Source organism: Maniola jurtina, chromosome 21, assembly GCF_905333055.1.
Source record: "Maniola jurtina chromosome 21, ilManJurt1.1, whole genome shotgun sequence".
In the NCBI taxonomy this organism is placed as follows: domain Eukaryota; kingdom Metazoa; phylum Arthropoda; class Insecta; order Lepidoptera; family Nymphalidae; genus Maniola; species Maniola jurtina.
Genome location: NC_060049.1, coordinates 7,233,849 through 7,258,017, shown reverse-complemented (window position 1 = coordinate 7,258,017; position 24,169 = coordinate 7,233,849). Strand labels below are relative to the sequence as shown.

General features: G+C 36.5%; 3 protein-coding genes across 7 annotated transcripts in view; all 3 read right to left on the bottom strand.

Annotated features, from left to right (window-relative positions):
• LOC123876385 (AF4/FMR2 family member lilli) overlaps positions 1 to 24,169 on the bottom strand; it is a 343,642-nt gene that overhangs the window by 178,127 nt on the left and 141,346 nt on the right. The gene's annotated exons all lie outside the window — the stretch shown is intronic.
• On the bottom strand, positions 11,885 to 13,880 carry LOC123876388. The gene is made up of 2 exons (XM_045922620.1): positions 13,734 to 13,880; positions 11,885 to 13,175 (listed from the first exon to the last, which is right to left on the bottom strand). Exons 1-2 carry the CDS (start codon positions 13,755 to 13,757, stop codon positions 12,072 to 12,074), a joined length of 1,128 nt encoding a protein of 375 aa, XP_045778576.1. The 5' UTR covers positions 13,758 to 13,880; the 3' UTR covers positions 11,885 to 12,071.
• Positions 14,527 to 16,064, bottom strand: LOC123876389. 3 transcript variants are annotated; one of them, XM_045922622.1, is made up of 3 exons: positions 15,850 to 16,064; positions 15,116 to 15,607; positions 14,527 to 15,073 (listed from the first exon to the last, which is right to left on the bottom strand). In XM_045922622.1, the coding sequence occupies exons 1-3, from the start codon at positions 15,898 to 15,900 to the stop codon at positions 14,735 to 14,737; spliced, it is 882 nt and encodes a 293-aa protein (XP_045778578.1). In that variant the 5' UTR covers positions 15,901 to 16,064; the 3' UTR covers positions 14,527 to 14,734. The 3 variants fall into 3 exon arrangements, with proteins under 3 accessions (XP_045778578.1, XP_045778579.1, XP_045778577.1); XM_045922623.1 differs by having other exon boundaries at positions 14,527 to 15,607; positions 15,957 to 16,060; XM_045922621.1 differs by having other exon boundaries at positions 14,527 to 15,607; positions 15,850 to 16,059.

Genomic DNA, 24,169 nt, shown 5'->3' with positions numbered 1-24,169 from the left:
CTGTAGGAGACTTTTTAGAATTAACTCAACAATATTGGATTTTGGTAGGTAGGTATATTTAAACCTGTTTTTGAAAAGCATTTCATTTCAGTTTCTTAAAATAATTTCCATCCTACTTTTGATGCATTGTTTTTTCTTTAACAAAAGTGTGATTCCGTTAGTTTACATCGTACAGACAAATTGGGTAACATTCATCCTTTACATTAGTTACTACAGTAGGTATGGAGGCCTCAATACGGGAATGGACTGAAAATACACATACAAAAGATCGTAGTTTCAAACTCCCACACTTTTTGTTGCTGTCATACTATCACACTTACCCCTAGCGTACGTCTAGAGCTTAGAAATGGAAGGGGAAGGAGAATATTGGTCATGCCTGATTTATGCCTGCATGATAAAAACAGGAGCATACTAGAATGTCAGCGGCGAAGATGAATAACATACTGTCAGTCGTCATTGACAAACAAGAGGCATTGTAATGTTAGAATTCAAATCAGTCAGTTCTGTTATGCACGAATCGCCTGCATCTCGACTAATGGTCATCACTCATCGGTCGCGTATTGTGCGATAACGGAGTAGAGTGACCTCAATCCGGACTACACGAGCTCGGAACACCCGACAGTCGACACTACAGTCTGTAACCACGGACTTGGAATAGCTAGATGCCGCATGTTTATTACATAGTATGAAAAACAATCATGCCAATTTTTTCTTAAATACGATATGATCATGCAAGTTATGCAATGACATAACTCGCAGTCACACACAAAAATTTATAACAACCCCGACAAGTGAAGGTTACAGTAACTAGAAAAGAGCTGATAACTTTCAAACGGCTGAACCGATTTTCTTCGATTATAGCCAAGATACACACGTCAAACTTATAACACCCCTCTTTTTGGGTCGGGGGTTAATAAAATAGGCGCTTGGCTATTTGGCTCCGGGCACGCTGGCTTGCGGTATCCAGCTACTCCACATCCATGGTCTACACTCCACACGTACACTGTACAGGTGCAATATTACCTACATTGTGCACTCAGCGTTTCACTGTTGTGGGTGATCCATTAAACTTTTAGGTGACCGCTGAGATTGAAACCGCAATATTCCCTATATTTTATAACACCATGAATAGCTGCTGAGTTGTTAGTTAACTTTGTTGAAATGCCATGATTTTACAGCGCTGTGTGAGCTTTCATTGGTCAAGGAAACTTTTCCATCGGAGGCGGTCAGGAGCAGCTTTCTTTAATCCACCGGCGGCTCTGACTTTACTTAGAGTTAAAAGGAGATAGATTTATATGAGAGACACAATTGTCTCGTCTTAACTGTGTCTTTAGTCCGAGCAAAATCCAAGTACTCTCTATAGATCTTAGCCTGACCGCAGAGTAAGGATAGTATGTTATTGAGATCTAGAGAACGACAGGAAGCATACTTTGAATTTGCTCTTTAAGTCATAAGACACAGTAAAAACGAGACAGATTGACGTGTCGGGACATAAATCTGTCTCGTTTTATTTCAAACTAGCCGATGCCCGCGACTTCGCCCGCGTGGATTTAGGTTTTTCGAAATCCCGTGGGAACTCTTTGATTTTCTGGGATAAAAAGTAGCCTATGTGCTAATCCAGGATATTATCTATCTCCATTCTGAATTTCAGTCAAATCCGTCCAGTGGTTTTTGCGTGAAGGAGTAACAAACATACACACACACACACACACACACACACACACACATACAAACTTTCGCCTTTATAATATTAAGTGTGATTAAGTCTGAACAGTCAAAATACAGACCGCAACATGAGTTTCCCTTGATCTATCAGGCTCTCCAGTTTGATACCTAGCAATTTTTCGAATTCTAGAACCTTTCTTGCGTAACATATATTCTATCTATCGCATTTTTGACATAAACTTTAAAAAGTTCTTTCTTAAAAGTTCATATTCTTTAGAATTCATTCTTTAGAAACTTTACCTAGTATAAACCTACACTCTTTCAGAGAGGGGACCCGTGCACAGTAGTAGACCGGCGATGGGATGGGAAGATGATGATGATGAAACCAACACTTTACATCAGGTCAATTTATTCCTATCTCGGCGGTATAATCATCTTTGTTGTGAGTCGTAACGCCTTACGTTGTTAGCTTTAAGGGGTCCACCTTTAAAGTTAACACCTATTAAATATTAATAGGTAAATAATTAACCCCCGACCCAAAAAAAGGGGTGTTATAAGTTTGACGTGTGTATCTGTGTATCTGTCTGTGGCATCGTAGCTCCTAAACGAATGAACCGATTTTAATTTAGTTTTTTTTTGTTTGATAGGTGGCTGGATCGAGAGTGTTCTTAGCTATAGTCGAAAAAATCGGTTCAGCCGTTTGAAAATTATCAGCTCTTTTCTAGTTTTCTTTTAGAGGTTTTTGTGTCCGGGGTTTATTAAAGGAGATCATTCTAGCTCCATACATTTTTGGGCCTTTTCTGAAAGTGCCGGCCAACGAAAAAAAATGGTACGGATCGTTAGAACTAGCCATTTGGAGTAATAGTTACTATGGCAGAAAAGTTGTAGGATTGCTCTGAACCAAGGTATACAAGGTCGAAGATTCGTCATTTTCATACATTTTGATTGATTTCTAAAAGTGCTGGGAAACATAAAATAATATTAGATATTGCTAGAACTAATGATTTGAAGCAATTGTCATTATGACGCGAAGGCTGTGGAGCCATTATATGTCGTGTTATACAAGTTATACAAAAAATGAATATACTTTGTATAATTAATTATAACCGATTTTATGATTTTGTTACTCTTCTGATTGTTTTATACGAATTTGAATACACGTACAATTATTTTGACTCCCACGAAGTATTGGATCAGCTGCAACGTGGACAAAATTCGTTTATACATACCTGGATTGTATCCGGCCTTGTAATACTAAGTGATCTCATCCAGCCATCTCCCAAACTTCTGCCACTGGGATATCTCCGGCGAGCTCTGTGATGAATGCACCATTTGGTTATAAGTACTGTTCACCAAAGTAACTACGGGCTTGCTTCAGTCGATAGCTGCCCAAAGTAACCTGCGTCAATTCTTCTGTGAATCTAGGAAAGTCATTGAACGGAGGATGTCGGCTTCCATAGCCTGGAAATGAGCTCTTCTTCTATTATAATTACATATTGTTTGTGATAACAAGTTCTGCTGAACTGTTTTGCTTATTGACCGTTCATAGATTACGTCAAGAAAATCACGTGCAGGCACGTTGTTATCTATCAGAACATGATAGCTATTCAGCAATGCTGACAAAATCATGAAATAATCGATCATGTTACTTAATGTCCGGTTACAAATCCTGAATAACCCTGAGTAAACAAAAATCTCTTCCAAAGCGGTCGTTCATCATTTTCATTATCCAGCAGCAAATGGTAAAAAGTCTAGATTTATTGGCTTGGTCAGTAGTTAGCTGGGTTTTATACTGATGTTTTGTTACTGGCATTTGTGCCACATAACCGCACACCTCAAGAAAGAAAGATTACCTCAAGATTGTTCATGGTATCTTTAGAACCATGGACTAAGATAAAAATCTTCTATATCATTTAAGGTATCATATAAAATCTGGGCATTGGAAGTTGCTGCAGCGTGTAGATTATTGTTCCATCGCAACAAATATAAAGGCTTTTAGTGGTTTTGGAACTTGTGGTTAGGGTATGATTTTCACTGAAAAAAGTAATTAGTACTTTTCTGAAGATATATGCACATGCCTGTATCGGTCTGTATATGCCCATGTATTGATAATAGAGATAGCCTTTCGTTCTTGAGGCATGCGGTTATGTGACACAAATGCTAAAAATAAAACATTTAAATGAAACCCAGCTAATTTTTGACCAAACCAATAAATCTAAGCTTGTTACCATTTGCCGCTGGATGGTGGAAGTGATAAACAATTGCTTTAAAAGAGATTTTTGTTTGCTCAGGATTGTTCAGAGTAACCGGGCATTAAGTAACATGATCGATTTTTTCAGGATCGCGGTAACATTGCTAAACAGCTATAATATTCTGATAGACAATAACGTGCACAGACGTGATTTCCTTGACATAATCCATGCACTGGTCAATGCGCAAAACAGTTTAGCAGAACTTGTTATCAAAAACAATAATTATAATAGAAGAAGAGCTCATCTCCAGGCCATGGAAGCCGACATCCTCCGTTCAATGACTTCCCTAGATTCACAGAAGAATTGACGCAGGTTGCTTTGGGCAGCTATCGACTGAAGCAAGCCCGTAGTTACTATGGTGAACAGTACGTAAAACCAAATGGTGCATTCATCACAGAGCTCGCTGGAGATATCCCAGGGGCAGAAGTTTGGGAGATGCCTGGATGAGATCACCTAGTATTACAAGGCCGCATACAATCCAGGTATGTTTAAACGAATTTTGTCCACGTTGCAGCTGATCCAGTACTTCGTGGGAGTCAAAATAATTGTACGTGTATTCAAATTGGTATAAAACAATCAGAACAGTAACAAAATCATAAAATCGGTTATAATTAATTATACAAAGTATATTCATTTTTTGTATAACTTGTATAACACGACATATAATGGCCCCACAGCCTTCTGGTCATAATAACAATTGCTTCAAATCATTAGTTCTAGCAATATCTAACATTATTTTATGTTTCCCAGCACTTTTAGAAATCAATAAAATGTATGAAAATGACGAATCTTCGACCTTGTATAACTTGGTTCAGAGCAATCCTACAACTTTTCTGCCATATTAACTATTACTCCAAATGGCTAGTTCTAACGATCCGTACCATTTTTTTTCGTTGGCCGGCACTTTCAGAAAAGGCCCAAAAATAATGATCTCCTTTTGAGTTATATTTGTTGTAACCATAATGAGACTGGCTTCCTCGCAATATAAGTTCTTCAATTGTATAGTACTGTAACTACATAATTATTATATCTATTTGGATTTACATGTTTGTTTAATAAATGTAATCGTTTGCAGAACGGCCGGCAAACAGCTAATCCACTCCAATACGGCGAGCATAGAAGCCATTAGTGTAATAGTGTCGATCCCATCGCCGCAGTATGATAAGCACGGTTATAATCGATACAACTCACATATCCTGCAATTCGTTTGAAAGCTACATTTCAGATCTGCCTACCAATCCATTAAAACTTCCCTTACCTTCGTTTAGCAAATATTATATTCGTCTGTAGCAAATAAAGGTCGTAGCTTACAGACACAGCTCCCGCACGCGGTAAAGGTATAATCATTCAAATATGAGCTTAAAGTCGTACTCTGTGGATACATTTTACAATGACAACATACAATTGCAAACAACGCGCAGCAAGCGAGCTTCCCGCAATCTAGCCTCTAGAAGTCTAGATGGTTGACGTCTCGCTTACCACCGTTTGCGCTTCAAACGAGTGGTCCACGCGTCTACAGCGTGCGGGCCACTCGAGCAAGTTGTAACGTGCGCAGGTAGGGAGACGCCGTACTGCTAGCTGTCATCGCGTGGACAACGAGCTGTGCTAGTTGCCGGCGCGTGGCCAACTAGCGGTCACTTCGATTTGAGGCGGAGCCGAGCGTGTGTTGTGTGGGAACGGTGTCGTGTAAATGAGCTACGATCTTAACTCTTAAAAGCGATAACGCCAAATTGTTCCTATTAATAGCGTTACGTTACGATACTACGAACAATAAAGCTATGTCCTAACTATTAATATGTATTATTATTAGCGGTAGTGGTCAAGACGTCGGCCTTCTATTCCGGAGGTCGGGGTTCGATCCCGGGCCTCCCAATGAAGAAGACCTCTAACATTTCAACGTAATGTTAAAACATCGTAAAGAGACCTGCGTGTCTGACAGTTTTCCATGTTCACAAAGGTATGTGAAGTTCGCGAATTCACACGGGGTCAGCGTGGCAGATTATGACCTAAACCATTCCTATTTTGAAAGGAGACCCATGCTTAGTAGTGGGCCAACAATGGATTGATCATCATTATGATGACAATTTGTAACACAATGCAGGTAATCCTGCACAAGGCCCTTCCTTCAAGGCCAATCTGACGCCCTTCAGGCCCAAAATGTGGAATTCCTAAAGTGTTGAATTCTTATATTGTTGAATTTGCAAAATGTTGAGTTCTTAGACTTAGTCGCCAAGGTATAGACAGAAGTAAGTAGGACTTTGTGAATTTTAAACTAGTTAACTATATATTCATCTTACAAACTGTTTTTATTAAATCTAAACAACGTAACAAATAACCTTCATTACATCAACTTATAAAGACTATGTTCTAATAACATTTTTCTTTCAATCTCAATTTTAATCACATGAATCGGAATGTTCCTCATTTTTTATACAAATAAATTCAATGTTTTCAGCCTCATCGGTTGTATAGAAATTATTATCCTTCATCGATGAAGATGGCAAATTTTTAGAAAAGTTAATAAATTGTTCAGAAACCGACGTATCCGACACATCAATTTTATGTTCTAAGTTATAACAATCTTGTTCCAAGTACGAATCAGACTCGAATTTTTGTTCGTCCTCAAATTCTCCAACTAAATTTGTTTCGAATTCGTTAGAAAAGGGTGATAATTTATACTCTTCTTGGTTCAAGGATGTAATATGTTCTGCATCGTCCTCAGATTCTAGAACTGAATATACATTTTGGTAAAAGATTTCTCCTTGCTCATTTTGTGTGCATGTATCAGATAAAGACATTTCATTCTCTTTTCGCTTTAAAGATGGCCTTGAAAATTCTACTTCTTTAGTAATATATGTTTCTGTGTCTGAAATTTCGTCTGGATTTTCTGAATTTTCGTCTTCAAATTGTATTGTATAACGTTGATTTGGATGAACCAGTGGCATCACATATTGGTCATCTATTAATGTACTAGGAAACTCTATCTTCCGACTATTGTCTGTCATAGTACCAACTTCTATTCGGTCATTATTTTCTTCCACGTCGTCTTCTTTTAGTATTTCTCGCATAATTGGATGATCGAGTGGTCCGTCGCCCTTTTCTACCAAGCATTGATTAGTTGGAGGTAAAATTCTATTCTCTACCGGCTCTACAGCTGTAATTGGAATTTCTTTTTGATTAGTATCTATCATATTATTGACATTTAGTTGGTTATTAATTTTTATTATAAATGAATTCGACGTGAGTGAACCAGACACGTCTGTGATTGAATTTAAATACTCAATATTGTTCTTTAGATTTTGTGTTTTATTATCTGTGATAATATTGCCATTTTCTTTTGTCTTTTTTAAAGCTTTCCCCTTTGTTTTTGCTTTCTCTTTTGTCTTTGACTTTCTTTTTGTCTTTGCTTTCTCTTTTGTCTGTGCTTTTTCTTTCGTCTTTGTTATCCCTTTCGTCTTTCTTTTCTCTTTTGTCCCTGCTTCCTCTTTTGTTTTTACTTTCTCTTTTGTCTTTGGTTTCTTTTTTGTCTTTTCTGTCCGCTTTCTTTTCACTTCAACAACGTTAACTTGGCTTTCATCTTCAATCACTATACAATCTTGGTCTTTAAGCCCTTCATTAAGTATCTGATTTTGCTGTTTTTTCTGCTGAGCTTTAAGCCGGATCACAGCATTAGTTATATCTCGCGTACGCATGCCAGTAGCTTTAGCGGCTCGTTCATTGGTATTATGTAAAGGCGTTAAATTACACTTATCCATATTTTTCATTTTCATGAAAGCATATTCATCTCTTAAGTATAAATAGGCTCTGGCAAGCATAGTGTCGACCTAAAAAAAACAAACATTTCAAAATACTTTGTATATTGAATTGAACATAACATTACCAATATGTTTGTCTGTTGGTTTGTCCTTCAATCACGCCGCAACGGAGTAACGGATCGAGGTGATTTTTGTATGAATACATAGGTATATTAAAAACCTGAAGATTTAGTGGCATATGGTACTTTTTCTCCCAGAAAATCAGAATTTTTAAAAGACTCGGTCAACGCGGGCGACTTTGCGGGTATCATCTGACTTATATAACATAGTACAGATAATATTACTTGACTGAAATCACGTAAATAATAAGTATTATAACTACGAGTACAACAAAAATAAAATCAGCCTTCAACTAACACAAGAGTTTTTTCACATTAACTAGAGGGCGCTATGGCGGCCACAATCGCGAAATATTAATCTTCACACGTATAGATTAAGTTATGAAATATCAAATAATACAAATAGATAATAATAATATTCAGTATTCACGTAGACAACGCTGGCACACCAGCGACATCTACATTCTACACAAACGCACACTAACGCACACATCTACGTAGAAACATCTCGTATACAAAAACTGTATCTGCAAAACAATAAATAATACATAAACTAAAGCCAACCATACCTTTTGTTGTATTATATGATGATCCGTCATATTTCTTGTTATTTTGTCATCCTGGTTAAAAATTCAACAATTTAAAGCCCTACTTTTGATACAAAATTGTACGATAAAGTTCTGATTCGAGCGACAGTCCGCTTGCAACTAACGGCGAATGCCGATCGCTGTATAGTAACCCACCAAAAACATTTCATGTAAAAATGTAGCCAAGACTCACAAGTTCATAATGTTTTCACTGTTAAAAAGTTATGAGATCTCTAGTAGAGCCAAGCCCCTAGCTGAGCTTAGATTTGTGCTGGCCATGGGACCTATCCCAAGTCCAAAGTAATATAGCTCTTAAATGTTCTTGACTGTATCAAATTTATAACAATAAATAACAAATCACTCTACTTACAAGCTCTGATTCTACAAACCCTACATCTTGGTAAAAAAAGGACGGCTTGGCCGTTTAATGTTCGTAAAACTATTACATGACATAACATATTTTAAGGCCTTAAGGAATACTTTGTTCGACAATTACTAATTTGTATTGTACTTCGTGATGGTCGCAGAAGCAATTCCGGGCTTAGATGTCATTTCAGATAAAAAATCCACGAACTGTAAACGGCCAAGCCGTACTTTTTTTACCAAGATATAGGGTTTGTAGAATCAGAGCTTGTAAGTAGAGTGATTTGTTATTTATTGTTATAAATTTGATACAGTCAAGAACATTTAAGAGCTATATTACTTTGGACTTGGGATAGGTCCCATGGCCAGCACAAATCTAAGCTCAGCTAGGGGCTTGGCTCTACTAGAGATCTCATAACTTTTTAACAGTGAAAACATTATGAACTTGTGAGTCTTGGCTACATTTTTACATGAAATGTTTTTGGTGGGATTTCATTTCTTTTTGGCAGGTGCCCTAGATTTTTTTAGATCTATTTTTTGTAGGTACATCATTTTCATGGCCCACTCCTTAATAAATCTGCCAAGGACATCTTATCCTGAAAATATCAGCATTCTAGCGACAGAATTTACAGATTTGCTTTTCTCATAAGAGGCGTAGAGGGGGGAAATTTCCAAAGTCTTAATTTTCCTGTTGTTTGTATGCAATTTATAGTCTACATACCAAATTTCAGTCTTCTAGGACTTCGGGAAGTGCCCTAGAATTACAGACTAGAAACTTCTAGTCTGTAATTCTAGGGCACTTCCCGAAGTCCTAGAAGACTAACTGTCAATAAATCTGAAACTATAAAAGCTAGGCAATTGATACTCAGTGCGTTTAATAAATCTGCCAAGGACATTTTATCCTGAAAATATCAGCATTCTAGCGACAGAATTTACAGATTTGCTTTTCTCATAAGAGGCGTAGAGGGAGGAAATTTCCAGTCTTAATTTTTCTGTAGTTTGTATGCAATTTATAGTCTACATACCAAATTTCAGTCTTCTAGGACTTCGGGAAGTGCCCTAGAATTACAGACTAGAAATTTGACTGTCAATAAATCTGAAACTATAAAAGCTAGGCAATTGATACTCAGTGCGTTTAATGAATCTGCCAAGGACATCTTATCCTGAAAATATCAGCATTCTAGCGACAGAATTTACAGACTTGCTTTTCTCATAAGAGGCGTAGAGGGGGGGAATTTCCAAAGTCTTAATTTTCCTGTAGTTTGTATACAATTTCTAGTCTACATATCAAATTTCAGTCTTCTAGGACTTCGGGAAGTGCCCTAGAATTACAGACTAGAAGTTTGACTGTCAATAAATCTGAAACTATAAAAGCTAGACAATTGATACTCAGTGCGTTTAATAAGTCTGCCAAGGACATCTTATCCTGAAAATATCAGCATTCTAGCGACAGAATTTACAGACTTGCTTTTCTCATAAGAGGCGTAGAGGGGGGGAATTTCCAAAGTCTTAATTTTCCTGTAGTTTGTATGCAATTTCTAGTCTACATATCAAATTTCAGTCTTCTAGGACTTCGGGAAGTGCCCTAGAATTACAGACTAGAAGTTTGACTGTCAATAAATCTGAAACTATAAAAGCTAGACAATTGATACTCAGTGCGTTTAATGAATCTGCCAAGGACATCTTATCCTGAAAATATCAGCATTCTAGCGACAGAATTTACAGATTTGCTTTTCTCATAAGAGGCGTAGAGGGGGGGCATTTCCAAAGTCTTAATTTTCCTGTAGTTTGTATGCAATTTCTAGTCTACATACCAAATTTCAGTCTTCTAGGACTTCGGGAAGTACCTTAGAGGTTTTGAGTAGAGGTTTTGATGATCATCAGTGAGGGACGAAATCGGCGTATTTTAGGTATCAATAAATCTGTAACCATAAAAGCTAGATATTTGATATTTGGTATATTTGGTAAATTTGCTGAGGACACCTTATACTGAAAATTTCAGCTTTCTAGCGTCATCCAGACCGAAGTTATGACGGGTCGAAAATACGGCGAAACACTTCGAGAAAAAGGTACGTAGCGCCCCGGCCGCCGCGTTTGGCTCGTCTTGGCGGGGGCACTGCCGTGCCCCCTGATTCGTAAACGCCGAACCCCAGCAACACGATACATGTGTGCGTAAAACAACACACAAATTACACACACTAGCGTAACAAGCTCGATCACAGCCTTCTATAAGGCAGTGGTCCGACTCCACCGCCCGCGGCCCGCCCCGCGTCGCTGCTCGCGCTCTAATCGTGAATAGCATTGTGGGGTTCCGTAATCGAATAATAAACAAATCTTTATCTAAACCGGTTCCGTACGGAATACTTTTACGTTCTTTCGGTAAGACTTTCGGGTAAAGCAAGAATATTTCATGTTCTGCATAATATGAAATAGTGGTCTTCTTCTAAATTGGTAGCTACCCGCTTGTGCCTGCGCTTTCATCCGCGTGGATTTCGTTTTTATTTTTAAATCTCGTTGGATTACTCCAAAATACTATCTTAGAAGGATATTTATTATAAGTGAAAACTTACATGCAATATCTCAATTTACTAGACCCAGCGATTAGAGCTGTTTATTGATGCCAGTCAGTCAGTTTCCCCTTTTGTAAGTATAGATGAAAAATCAATTAAATCTATTTTCATCTTAAAGTATATTTAAGTGACGATATATATGAATGCCACGAACGAAAAAGCTATTAGTATTATTAGCGGTGTAAGCTTTAGTGGTTGAGACGTGTTTTTTTTACTATTCAGAGTTACGTGCGTTTTATGCAATTAAAAATCACTTCCTTTGATGGTCAACGAAACATTCTGAGGAAACCTGTGTGCCTGAGAGTTTTCCATACTGTTCTCAAAGGTGTATGAAGTCTGCAATCCACAGTTGCCCAGCCTGGTAGACTATGACCAAAACCCTTCTCATTCTGAGCGGAGACCCGTGCTCTGTAGTAAGCCGGCCATGAATTGATCATGATTACAACGTTATGCTCAATGCAGGTAAAATATTACACAAGGTGAATGTCATCTGACTATTGTAGTCGGTTAAGAAAATAAGAAGCGTTGATTTCAAATAATTTTCTATTTAATGTTAGGATTATCGTCAAGAACTTAAAATATACCGTACAGGAATCTTTAGACGAAGGGTAAAACTTAGTCGCCAAGATTCAGAAGAATATAGTACTTTGTGAATGTCAAACTGATAAAATATTTTCAACTTACAAACTGTTTTTATTATTTAAAAATCTCAATGAAATTGTTCTACTCTAACAACATTTTTCTTAAAAGATTAAAAATCTCAATCTTCGTCGGATGAATTGGAATGTACCTCATTTTTAATACAAACGAATTCTACATTTTCATTCTCTATGATTTTATACAAATTATTATCACTCTTAGAAGAAGATGGCAGATTTTCAGAAAAGTAAATAAATTGTTCAGAAGACGATGTATCCGATACATCTATTTTGTGTTCTAATTTTTGACAATCTTGTTCCTCGTACGAAACAGCCTCGAATTCTTGTTCGTCCTCAAATTCTTCCTCTTTAATAATATATGTTTCAGTGTCACTGTTTACTTGACTATCATTTTCAGAATTTTCGTCTTCAAACTGTATTGTACAACGTTGATTTGGATGAACGAGTTGCATTACATATTCTTGTTCTATAAATGTACTAGGGAACCCTATCTTCTGATTAATATCTGTTATAGTACCGATGTCTGCTCGGTCACTGTTTTCTTCTACTTCATTTTCAAATTGTAGTGTTTGTCGCAAAATTGGAGGATCAAGTTGTTCTTTACACGTTTGTGCCGAATATTGTTTAGTTGAGGGTGGAATTCTATTCGCTACTAACTCTGTAGACATACTTGGAAATTCTCTTTGATTATTATCCATCACTTTATCGATGTTTACCATAGATGAATTTGATATGTTTGAACCAGATATATCTGTAGGTGAACTTAGATACTCGATATTGATCTTCAGATTTTCTGTTTTATTATTATCTATAATAATATTGGAGTCTTCTTGTATTCTTTTTTTTATAGTTTTGCCTTTCTTCGGTATACGTGCTTTGTATAGTTTAGAGTCTGTCTTTGCTCCCCCTTTTGCTGTTCGCTTTCTTTTCACTTCAACAAAATTGATTTGTCTTTCATCTTCAATCACTACACAGTCTTGGTCTTTCAAATGTTCGTTAAGTATCATAATTTGCTGTCTTTTCTGCCGAGCTCTAACCCGGGCAATGGCATTACTTATATCGCCCGTACGCTTGCCAGTGGCTTTAGCGGTTCGTTCATTGCAATTGTATAAAGGCGTTAAATTGCACTTATCTGTGTTACACATTTTCATGAACTTACATTCATCTTTTAAGTATAAAGAAATTCTGGCAAGCATAGTGTCGACCTAAAAAAAAAACAAATATTTCAAAATCCTACTTTGTATACCGAATTGGACCTAATCATTATCAATAAGCATTATAAGGAAAGACAAATTATGTTTGTCTGTTTTAGTACTTAAGTTGTTGCAGCAACGGATAAACGTGATTTTTAGGGCCCGGTACCTCAAAAGCAAAAACCGTTTCACTCCGTTTCTCCGTCACTCGTTTCATACAATCGTAGTTCCAATATTTCCATTTGAATATTAAGCAACTAAAGTCCATGAAATTTTGCAGACATATTCTATTTACCTGTACATACTAAAACAGATTTTTATTTATTTTTATGCATAATATTTTTGATATATCGTGCAAAATGCCGGAAAAAATACCCTAGTACGGAGCCCTCAGTGCGCGAGTCTGACTCGCACTTGGCCGGTTTTTACTTTAACTAGAGGGCGCGCGGTGACGGCCGGAATCGCCGCAAATATTTAATAACATTTATATGTATGGATTAAGTTATAAAGTATCAAACTCGAACAGAACTACAAAACAAAAACACAAAAACTGAGACCAAAATACCATACCCTTTGTGTTTCACGATAACTCATGTTTCAGTACCCGTACTTAAAAATTGAACAATTTGAAGCTGCACTTTAAAAAATTAAAATTAAATATCTCGAAAAAATTATATATCTCGAAATCTAAGTTCTGACTCGAGCGACAGTCCGCTCGCAACTGAAACGGCGAATGGCGATCGCTACTTATTGCGTTAACACGAGAGTCGAGAACCAAACCTCGACGCAAGTATGTTGCATGTGTGCGTAAAATAACCTGGCCTGGACGCAAGTGTGTGTTAATATACACATACAAACGTATCGACATACCGCCCGCCCCGCGCCGCCGCGCCTTCCCCTCTCTTAATCGTGAATAGCATTGTGGGGTTCCGCAGTCGAATAATAAACAGTTCTATAACTGAACCGGTTCCGTACGGAATATTTTTACGTTCAACATTATAACTTAGGGTTCCGCAAAACAAAAGCAAGAAGCCAGTTTGGCCAGCTTGGCCCGTGGTAGACTATAGCCAAAACTCTTCTCACTCTAAGAGGAGACCCGTGCTCTGTAGTGAGCCGGCGATGGGTTGATCATGATGATTATGATGGACAATTATTTATTGGAAGTAGCCGAAAATTTAGTTACCAATTTCGACATACTAATTATTATTGATAGCACGATGGACCGACGACGATATAAAGCGACTGGCGGGAAGTGGCTGGATGAGAAAGGCTGAGGACCGGGTGTGGTGGCGCTTTTATGTCCACAGGCTAATGATGATGATGATGATTAATTGATGGCATACGAACAAGTCAAACTAATAAAAATCTTTTCAAACTTAAAAACGTATATTGTAAGCGGGTTGTGCTATCGTTCAAGTAATATTCTTCAATATTATTTTAGATTGAGTTATATGATAATATATTATTTCAAATACTATACAACAAAGGTATTATTATCGGCTTCATTTTATTTTAATTAATTATATTACATGTTCGATATCACTTTTTGACGATGAAGCATAATAGGCATATCACATTTTCACGAAACAAAATGTGTTTATTTCTTTTTCAAAATCAATTTCTTCGCAAATTTTTCCTTCTTTATCGTTTGTCTTTTGCTTGATATCTTGTATTTCTTTTTGAACATTTTGTGTTTTTTGTTCAACGTCTAAAATATCTTCTTTGTCTAGTGTTTCTTGTTTGATGTCTAGTATTTCTTGTTTGATGTCTAGTATTTCTTGTTTGAAGCCTGGTGTTTCTTGTTCAAGGTCTGAAACATCTTCTTCAATGTCTAATGTTTCTTGTTTGATGTCTAGTATTTCTTGTTCAACACTTGGTACTTCTTGTTTAATGCCCGGTGTTTCTTGTTCTAGGTCTGACATATCTTCTTCGATGTCTAGTGCTTCTTGTTCAATGTCTGAAATATCTTCTTCGATGTGTAGTGTTTCTTGTTTGATGTCTAGTATTTCTTGTTCAATACTTGGTATTACTTGTTCAACACCCGACGTTTCTTGTTCATTATCTAATGGCTCTTGTTTAATAGTAAAAAAAATATCTGAATGAGCTTTATTGATTGCCTTTTCTTCCTCTGAAGAATCTAAAATAGCCTTGTTTTTTATTATATTTCTTTTCCTTTTCTCTTTATCATTTGGTTTTCTGACATATTTCTTTCTACATTTCGCTTCTTTCTTTGAGAACCTTGATTGTGATGATGATGATCGGAGAGCATCTTTGTACGGCGCAAGGAGGCGAGATACGTAACTAGGCGTCACACCCGTCGCATGAGCTGTACGCCTCATCGAACAAGCGAGAGGTGATATGGTGCAATGGTCTACATTATGTAACCTAATAAATTTATATTCGTCAAGTAAAAACTGATGAATTCTGATGATCATTTGCTTTTTCTGTAAAAGAAAGAAAAATTAAAAAAAAAATTGTATTAAAAAAATATATTTTAAAGATCTTGGTTTTTTTGATTTGTCAATGGTATCCAAACGGATTAGGTTGTGTAGAGTGATACAAAACATCTTAAGGTGTAACATCTTACACACCCTAATATAATTTTGGGCTCTGACTTTCTGATACGCATCATAAACCAATTATTTTATATCTTTCTTAAAATAAATTGTACTAAAAAGTTAGTTACCAAGGAGAGAGGTGCTGTCGTTTTCCTAGTTTCTTTATTTCCCGTTTCCATTTTAATTGAACTTTAGAAATAGAACACGGCCAACCGGAAACACTAAAAGTAGTTACCTGTGGATCAAACAACGGTTGGTTAGCGACTGAGAACGAGACTGTACGACTCTGTCATGCCGATCAATGCCGAACACGCACACACACATAAGATTTACTAACACAAGTATAACCGATTGAACACAACAACGAATGACCTCGCTCATATCAATGTCAAACACGCACACAAGCGTGTAAGTATTTACATCGCGGTGTGTAAACGTCACACACTGATAATGGAATTGCAAATTGAGTATGAATGTGTCTGGTAGCATCACATAATTATTATCTACTTACATGTCACACATAGCGTCGGCGGCCGCTTGTTTTGGGGTTCCGTTGATAGCCAATCATTCTTTGATTACTTTACGTTGCAGTAGTTGAGAATTGACATGCTTATAATATCTCAGATGAGTGCATAGAAGCAGTGGCGTGCAGCTCATAGAGGTATCATAGAGTTGTAATAAATAAATCAGCCTCAATAGCTCAACCGGCAAAGGAGTGGACTGAAAACCGAAAGGTCGACGGTTCAAACCCCGCCTGTTGCACTATTGTCGTACCTACTCCTAGCACAAGCCTGACGCTTAGTTGGAGAGGAAAGGGGAATATTAGTCATTTAACATGGCTAATATTCTTTTTAAAAAAAAAAAAAAAAAAAAAAAAAAAAAAAAAAAAAAAAAACACTTATTTTCCATTATGAACTGCCACAAAATAAGTTCATACCTTAATACTTACCCTGCCTTTCAACCCAGTGCACGCCACTGCATAGAAGGTATACCTATACGAAGCACGCTTTAAGATAGAAATTCTAAACGGGACTAAATCAGTAGGTAGAAAAAATTGCAGCTGTTAAAAAATCGGTACAGAAAGTATGTAAAGATTACCGCATAAAATAAATAAGCAATCAAACATTTATATCTTAGTTATTGCCATTTTTTAGGGCTCCGTACCTCAAAAGGAAAAATGGAACCCTTATAGGATCACTTTGTTGTCTGTCTGTCCGTCCGTCCGTCTGTCTGTCGAGTCTGTCAAGAAAACCTATATAGGGTACTTACCGCTAAACCTAGAATCATTACCTTTGTTTTTTTTTATGTTTTTGTACCTAGTTGAAGTAGTAGTACCTTGGAGAGTGACTTAGGCTACTTTTTATCCCAAAAAATCAAATAGTTCCCACGTGATTTTTGGAAATCTAACTCCACGTGGACGAACTTAATTACATCTTTGTATGGACGGAAACCCGTGTAATGTTACCTATTTATTAAAAGGTACTTAACAGCTAACTCGCAAGTTCTTAGTTAGCAAAATGTACAAGGCAACAAAATGCAAGGCTTCTTAGAGTAAGTAATACATTTCTCATTGCCTATACTTACCATCATTATCATCATCATGATCAACCCATTGCCGGCACACTACAGAGTGCGGGTCTCCTCTCAGAGTGAGAAGTCGTTTTTCCTTTTCAGGTATGGAACCCTAAAAATTACGCTCTTTGTTGCTCCACTGTGGCGTGATTTGAGGACAAACCAACAAACAAACACACTTTCGCATTTATAATAGCCGACTGCTTTTATACTTGTAACTATGTACCAAGCAGGTATCTATTGGTTTGAAGGATGGACAACACCAACGATCAATCGTGATATTTTGTCAGCTGTTTCCTACCGGACCTATCCTCTGCTTCCTCACAAGTGGTTTGTAAACATGACTGTATCATAGCTAAGTTAACATACAGCTGTTAGGAAATTATATATGGTCTACTAGCGCAAAGCCGTGCCGCCAAGCGATCTAGCGTTCCGGTACGACGCCCTGTAGAAACCATATGTATGGATTTAATAAAAACTGGCATAATAAAACTGCCATAAAACAACCATAGCGTATGGATTTAATAAAAAATGGCACACCCACTTCCAGGTTAGCCCGATTCTATCTCAGGCTGCATCATCACTTACCACCAGGTGAGATTGCAGTCAAGAGCTAACGTATTTGGCCGCCCCACTAATACTCAACTATGGTGGCGACATACGAATTACGATGCCATCAATGTATAGGTCTTTAACTTGTTTAAATTAAAAATCATGCTTCTACATAACGTGCAGTTCTCAATTTTACTTTGAAGTCGAGGAATTAAATATAAAATTCTTATAGTAGAAACAACATTTTTCAATTGTCTAAACTAAATTGGCTAAACACGTCTCCCGACTGTATGATTGCTAAACTGTGTTACCTTACCGCTTTACTAAACTATTGTATCACTTGTTCAAACGACACGATCAATGTATAACCCACAGGCAATCAATCGCAATATTTTGTCACGTATTGTCGGAATTTATTGAATGCCTTCACACTATTACTGGCTCACACAGAGCTTGAATAGAGCTGCGAGCAACAAAAGCGTCGATGTATAACGCGACAAAAGACAATTAATCGGGGTGTTTTGTCAGCTTTTTCCTATTACCGGCCACTGTACGCCAACAATCAAGTTGATTGATAACGCTCGCCGCATTCGCGGAATTTATCAATGCTGTATTAAATAATTTTGCCGCTATCAATGTTATTAGCCCACTTATATTAAATGCTGTTCAAAATACGTAGTCACATACTAGATGTGGGAATAATTAAAACAATATGAATTTTAATATTACGAGGAAAACAATGTTCATATTCATAACTAATTAACGTAGAGTTTATATAATATGACTTGCTCGCAAATTTCATCAAAATACCATTTCAACATAGAGTTTGCTAGTATAGACTGGGTATAGAGCATCTGAGATGTACGGAGCATCTCATCCACTCTCTACATGTCAGCCTGTGATATCGGCATGGGACCATGCTATCTCGTCTCAATTATGAGTAAAGTCTGAGCAAAGTTAAATCTTTTGAGTATAATCTCAGCCTGAGGCTCCTTTGACCGCGAAAAATATGTCGAAAAGAAACAACGCGATGAACCTACATGAATGTATGAACCAGTATAATAATACGAGGATCTTTAATTATATTTTTTAACCCCCGACCCAATAAGAGGGGTGTTATAAGTTTGAAGTGTGTATCTGTGTATCTGTCTGTGGCATCGTAGCTCCTAAACTAATGAAACGATTTTAATTTAGATTGTTTTGTTTGAAAGGTGGCTTGATCGAGAGTGTTCTTAGCTATAATCTAAGAAAATCGGTTCAGCCGTTGAAAGTTGACAGCTCTTTTCTAGTTAGGTAACCTTCACTTGTTGGGTGTGTTATAAATTTTTAATTTACACTTGTGTTGAAGAACCCTCATCAATCAAGATAATACACATAGCTAATCGGATAAGCAATTTTTATTATAATTCAAATAGTTTTTGTGGCGACAGACTAATTATGTACTTTATAAATATGTATATTGTTGAGCCCCAATCAAGGTTGGAAAAAACCGGCTAAGTGCGCGCCAGATTCACGCACCGAGGGTTCCGTACTTGGATATTTTTGCGCCATTTAAATCAAAAACTGTTATGCATACAAATAAATAAATATCTGTTTTAGAATGTAAAGGTAAAGCCCTTTCATATGATACCCCACTTGGTATAGTTATCTAACTTTGAAAATTGAAAATACTTTATTTGTTCATGAATGATGTAACCACACATTCACGGTTTTCGGATTTTTTCCTTTATTTGTGCTATAAGACCTATCTATCTATCAAATTTCATGATTCTATGGTAAACGGGAAGTACCCTATAGGTTTTCTTGTCAGACACGACAGACGGACAGACAAACAGACATACAGGTAGACAGACAGACAGCAAAATGATCCTTTAAGGATTCAGTTTTTTTCCTTTTGAGATACGGGACCCTAAAATAGTTAAAAAAAAACGTTTTGTCTAAAAAAAGCTTAAAAGATGATGTTTCACACTGTTTTTAGGCTTCCGTACTTCAAAAGGAAAAAAAAGTAACCCATATAGGATCACTTTGTCCGTCTGTCTGTCTGTCTGTCGAGAAACTTATTTAGGGTAGGTACCTACTTCCCGTTGACCTAGAATTATGAAGTTTGGCAGACAGGTAGGTCTTATATCACAAGTAAAGGGGAAAATCCGAAAACCGTGAATTTGTGGTTACATCACAAAAATATTACGTACTAGCTGATACCCGCGACTTCGTTCGCGTGGATGTAGGTTTTTTAAAATTCCCGTGGAAACTCTTTGATTTTCCGGGATAAAAAGTAGCATATGTGCTAATCCAGTGTATAATCTATTGCCACTATAAATTTCAGCCCAATCCGTCCAGTAGTTTTTGCGTGAAGGAGTAACAAACATACACACACACACACACATACAAACTTTCTCCTTTATAATATTAGTATGATTAATATACTCGTACGTATTTTGTACGACGACGGTGTGGAACCCTTCGTGTGCGAGGTAAGTATTTCTATTTAAATCGTTTTTTTTCGGCTCAGTATAAAAATTTTAACTGTAGGAAATATAGTCCCATTCTATTCTGATTCATACAACTTAAAAATATATTAAGTAAGTAATAAATTAATAGTAGAAATAACTTTTTATCTAATAAGCACTTGTTACTCTGTTTTACATAAAAAGACTTCAACATTGATACAATTTTTGTTAGCGTCTATTTTTGTGCAAAATCTAAATTAAATGGTTACATCTCGAGATAATATTATATCGGAGATCTGATATTGAACACAAAGGAGAGGATTATTGAAAAATTGAAGCCAAGATTTCGATTCGCGTTTGCTTCAGTCTAAAGAATCGAAATAATGCCCCTTTAGCTTACCCGTATAGTTATTATACCTACTATTTTTAGATGTAAAAAAATTAATGCATTTAGATCAAGATGATGCCTGCAGTGTGCTTTATTCCTGTAGGACTAATACCACAGTGTAAGAAGAGACAGTAGTCCAGCCTTTAAAATAATGCCGACGACAACACACCTTTCAATATAGGTCCCTAACTACATTAGGCCAATTCGGGTCGGTACTTCGGCTCGTACTTACCGCACGATTGCTCTGTCTAGACGGCTTCATCGAACAACTATCCTTATTCTGTGCTAATCCAATAGAGTGTACTTTGACTTTCATCTTTACTTAGAATTATAACGAGACAGATATAATATTAGAGGCATGACTATAGATTTGTCGCGTTTTAAGTGAAACTTAAGAGGGGTCTCTCCGTCACTCGCTCCATACAAACGTAGTTCCAATTTCATTTGAATATTAAGCAACCAAAGAATATGTCTGCAAAATTTCATGGACTTTGGTTGCTTAATATTCAAATGAAATTGGAACTACGATTGTATGGAGCAAGTGACGGAGAGAGCCCTGTTAAATCTGAGCCATGTCAAAGTACGCTCTGTATATCTCGGCCTTAGGTATAGTCATTTTTTCCCCAAAAAAATAGTAGCTTACCTATCTCTGGACGCAAGATACTCTTCTTTTGTAAAGATTATTTTTTATGTTGTTTATAATGGCTGTGACACATAGACAGACAACAGATCGACTAAATTAGTTTTCCTTGTTTTATCTACTACGTTAGCCTAAAAAGTTTGGAAGTTATGAGCGATTATACAGGCAAACTCAGTAGCTTTATTTTGTAGTATCTACATAATATTATGTAGAGTTATTTGTGTATAGTTAGTTAGATAGTTTAGTTGTTTATATTTATTTCGAAGGGAGCGCATTATGTGACACCCTCTAGCCTCTTGAGTTACGGTCGATGACCTGAAGAGGGTGACTTTAGGAGTACGCGAGGGGATTGATAAAGAATATAGGTATGTTAAACGTGAAGCTTTTAACTTTTGCAATGTTACTTTGAGTGGGAAATTAATCTGTAATTATGATTTGGCCACAGATTTACATGTAAACTTCGTGTTAAACTTAGATTTGTAATTTAAGTAAAAATATTTTGTAAACTTACCAGGGTACGCTTGTCAGTTCAAACTGATAGTTTCACCACAGCTGTGGTGAATTAGTGCCTCATTCAAACTAAAAATGTTAGGCACACTAGGTAGAACAAAATTCTCCTGCTAACTTTATTTAAGAAAATTTTACTAGCAACTAAGTTAGCAGGATCTGTCAAGCTTTGCTTATAATCTGTTTAAAATAAGATAATTTCGGACAGATGGGAACTTGAAACTTGATATTTTTAAAAACTATGCAACTACAATAAAAAAGAAATTCCTCTTATTAAATAATAATTATGTCTAAAACGCAAACTACAAAACTGTACATTTGAATTAAATGGTATTTATTTTATTTAACTAAAGATAGTTACGTGATATTGCGTATCTATTTCAAAATATAGGTTATGTTTTGTGTTCTTCTATCAAAACCAGCGAGATAGATATAAATATGATAATTAGCTACTAACTCTATGATCAAAACACATTTTACAGCAAAGGTAGTTGTACTGTTATAAGATAAATTTCTAATGTGTCTAGGTGCAACAAATATTAATGTAACAAAAAAACAAGCAATCGTTTGAGTACAATAATTTTAAGAGTTAGCGTAGTTATAACTTTTTGTCGGTTTACCTGAGCTTTTAATATACATCACCTTTTGTAGGCACTTTTTGTTTGAAGGACTTCTTGGTACCGCGTTCATGAGAGGTCGGGCTGTTTTAATGTCAATATCACCTACAGGTTATTTTTTTCGTTTCATTTATCTATAGTCGAATGACGTAAGTTTTTTTAGGGTACTCACCTACCTAATATTGAGTGACATGTTAATTTAAACATTAAAGAATAAAATATTGTTTCGGTATCGTAACGTGATGGGTATTTACGTGTAGTTCCATTTCAATTTTTCAGCAGGCTTTTTTTGTTGAAAGGTTATGATCACAGCTTGCGTGCTAGCCGCTGTATTATTTCTACATACTCAGTATAAAATAAAGTCGCTTCGCATATTGCTGCCCGTATGTCCGTTGTAATTTGCACGTTGCAGTCTTTTTGAACCCAGAATCATCGTGAGGTTTGATACCGATTACAAAAGATTGAAGAGAAAAATCAGAAAATCAGTGATCTGAATTAATGAGTTCAATTACCTAAGTAACAAACCTATATTAATTTCATCCAATACTTATTACCTTCGTAAGAGAAAACCACGGTGCACGAGTCTGACTCGCACTTTGCCAATTTTTTCATAAATACATATTCCGATTAAAACTCAAAATGTCTGAACTTGTACATAAAATTTATATAAAAAAGCAATCTCGTAATTGGCGAAACTGACTGAATCCGTAGCGGCTTTTCATTTATCTTCCGATAAAAAATAAATTTAATCCATATGATACAAGAGCATCGATGGCTACTGGCTACTGGTCCGGTCGTTGACTCCTATCTTTTCGAGGACGTGAATTTTATCGGAATGATAATTTAATAGACGCAGTGTCACTGGATAGCAACCGAGGCCGTGCGGAGAGTTAGCAAGAGCAAGCACTGAGTAATCACTACCCAGTAGTCAGTACCCTAATTATAAAAAGTAAAACAGCACTAAAACCCGACTACTACCCGCGAACCTACATACATACCTACTACTATGTATGTAGGTTTGTATTTATGTATGCTCTACCGTAACGCCTAAACTACTGATCCGATTTTGATGAATGAGGTGTCAATCGATTCGTAATTATGGTCCGGGTTGCATAGGTTGTTTTATGCGAAAAAAATCGACCAGACGGATGTCACATTCAAAAAAGTGGGGGGTCTCCAAATTTTTTTCTCCTATTGTATCGAGTAGGATATCAAATGAAAGAGGGAAACTTCTGAGTTCATAAATTTAAATACCTATAGTACAAATACATCCAACGACAGAAAAACAATTTTACGATATCTATCGCTATTTATCGGAAGTTCGCGGGTAGTTTATTGTAGTAGTTTGTTGTGGGCTCTTCTCAGACTTGGGCGCGTTTGGAACCCTCGTAGCTTTAGTTTTAAGTTAAGTAATTAATTACCACCACTATATCGTACAAATTTAACAATTCCGACCATCAAAAGGAGTACCTATTTTGAATAAATGATTTTGACTTTGACTTGACTTTGAATTTAGTACCTACTGTTTAACTTCATCTTATTGGAGAATGTGTATTGTGTACTCTAGAATATGCCACCACTCTGATAACAATAACACCCCCACACACGTGATTTCTAAGGAAAATCCTACACGACAAACCATTTTAGACATGATACGCAAATCAATTAATCAACGTTTACCAATTTAGCGGTTTATTCATTTGCGGGAAAACACGATCGCTC

What these genes read in the sequence shown, in the direction of transcription:
- LOC123876388 (XM_045922620.1), bottom strand. Translation starts at nt 13,757, where the DNA reads ATGAGTTATCGTGAAACACAAAGG. An exon ending in GTTATCGTGAAACACAAAGG is followed by an intron (nt 13,176 to 13,733) that starts GTATGGTATTTT and finishes TTTTTTTTTTAG; the next exon opens with GTCGACACTATGCTTGCCAG.
- LOC123876389 (XM_045922621.1), bottom strand. Translation starts at nt 15,900, where the DNA reads ATGGAAACGGGAAATAAAGAAACTAGGAAAACGACAGCACCTCTCTCC. An exon ending in CGACAGCACCTCTCTCCTTG is followed by an intron (nt 15,608 to 15,849) that starts GTAACTAACTTT and finishes TTTCTTTTACAG; the next exon opens with AAAAAGCAAATGATCATCAG.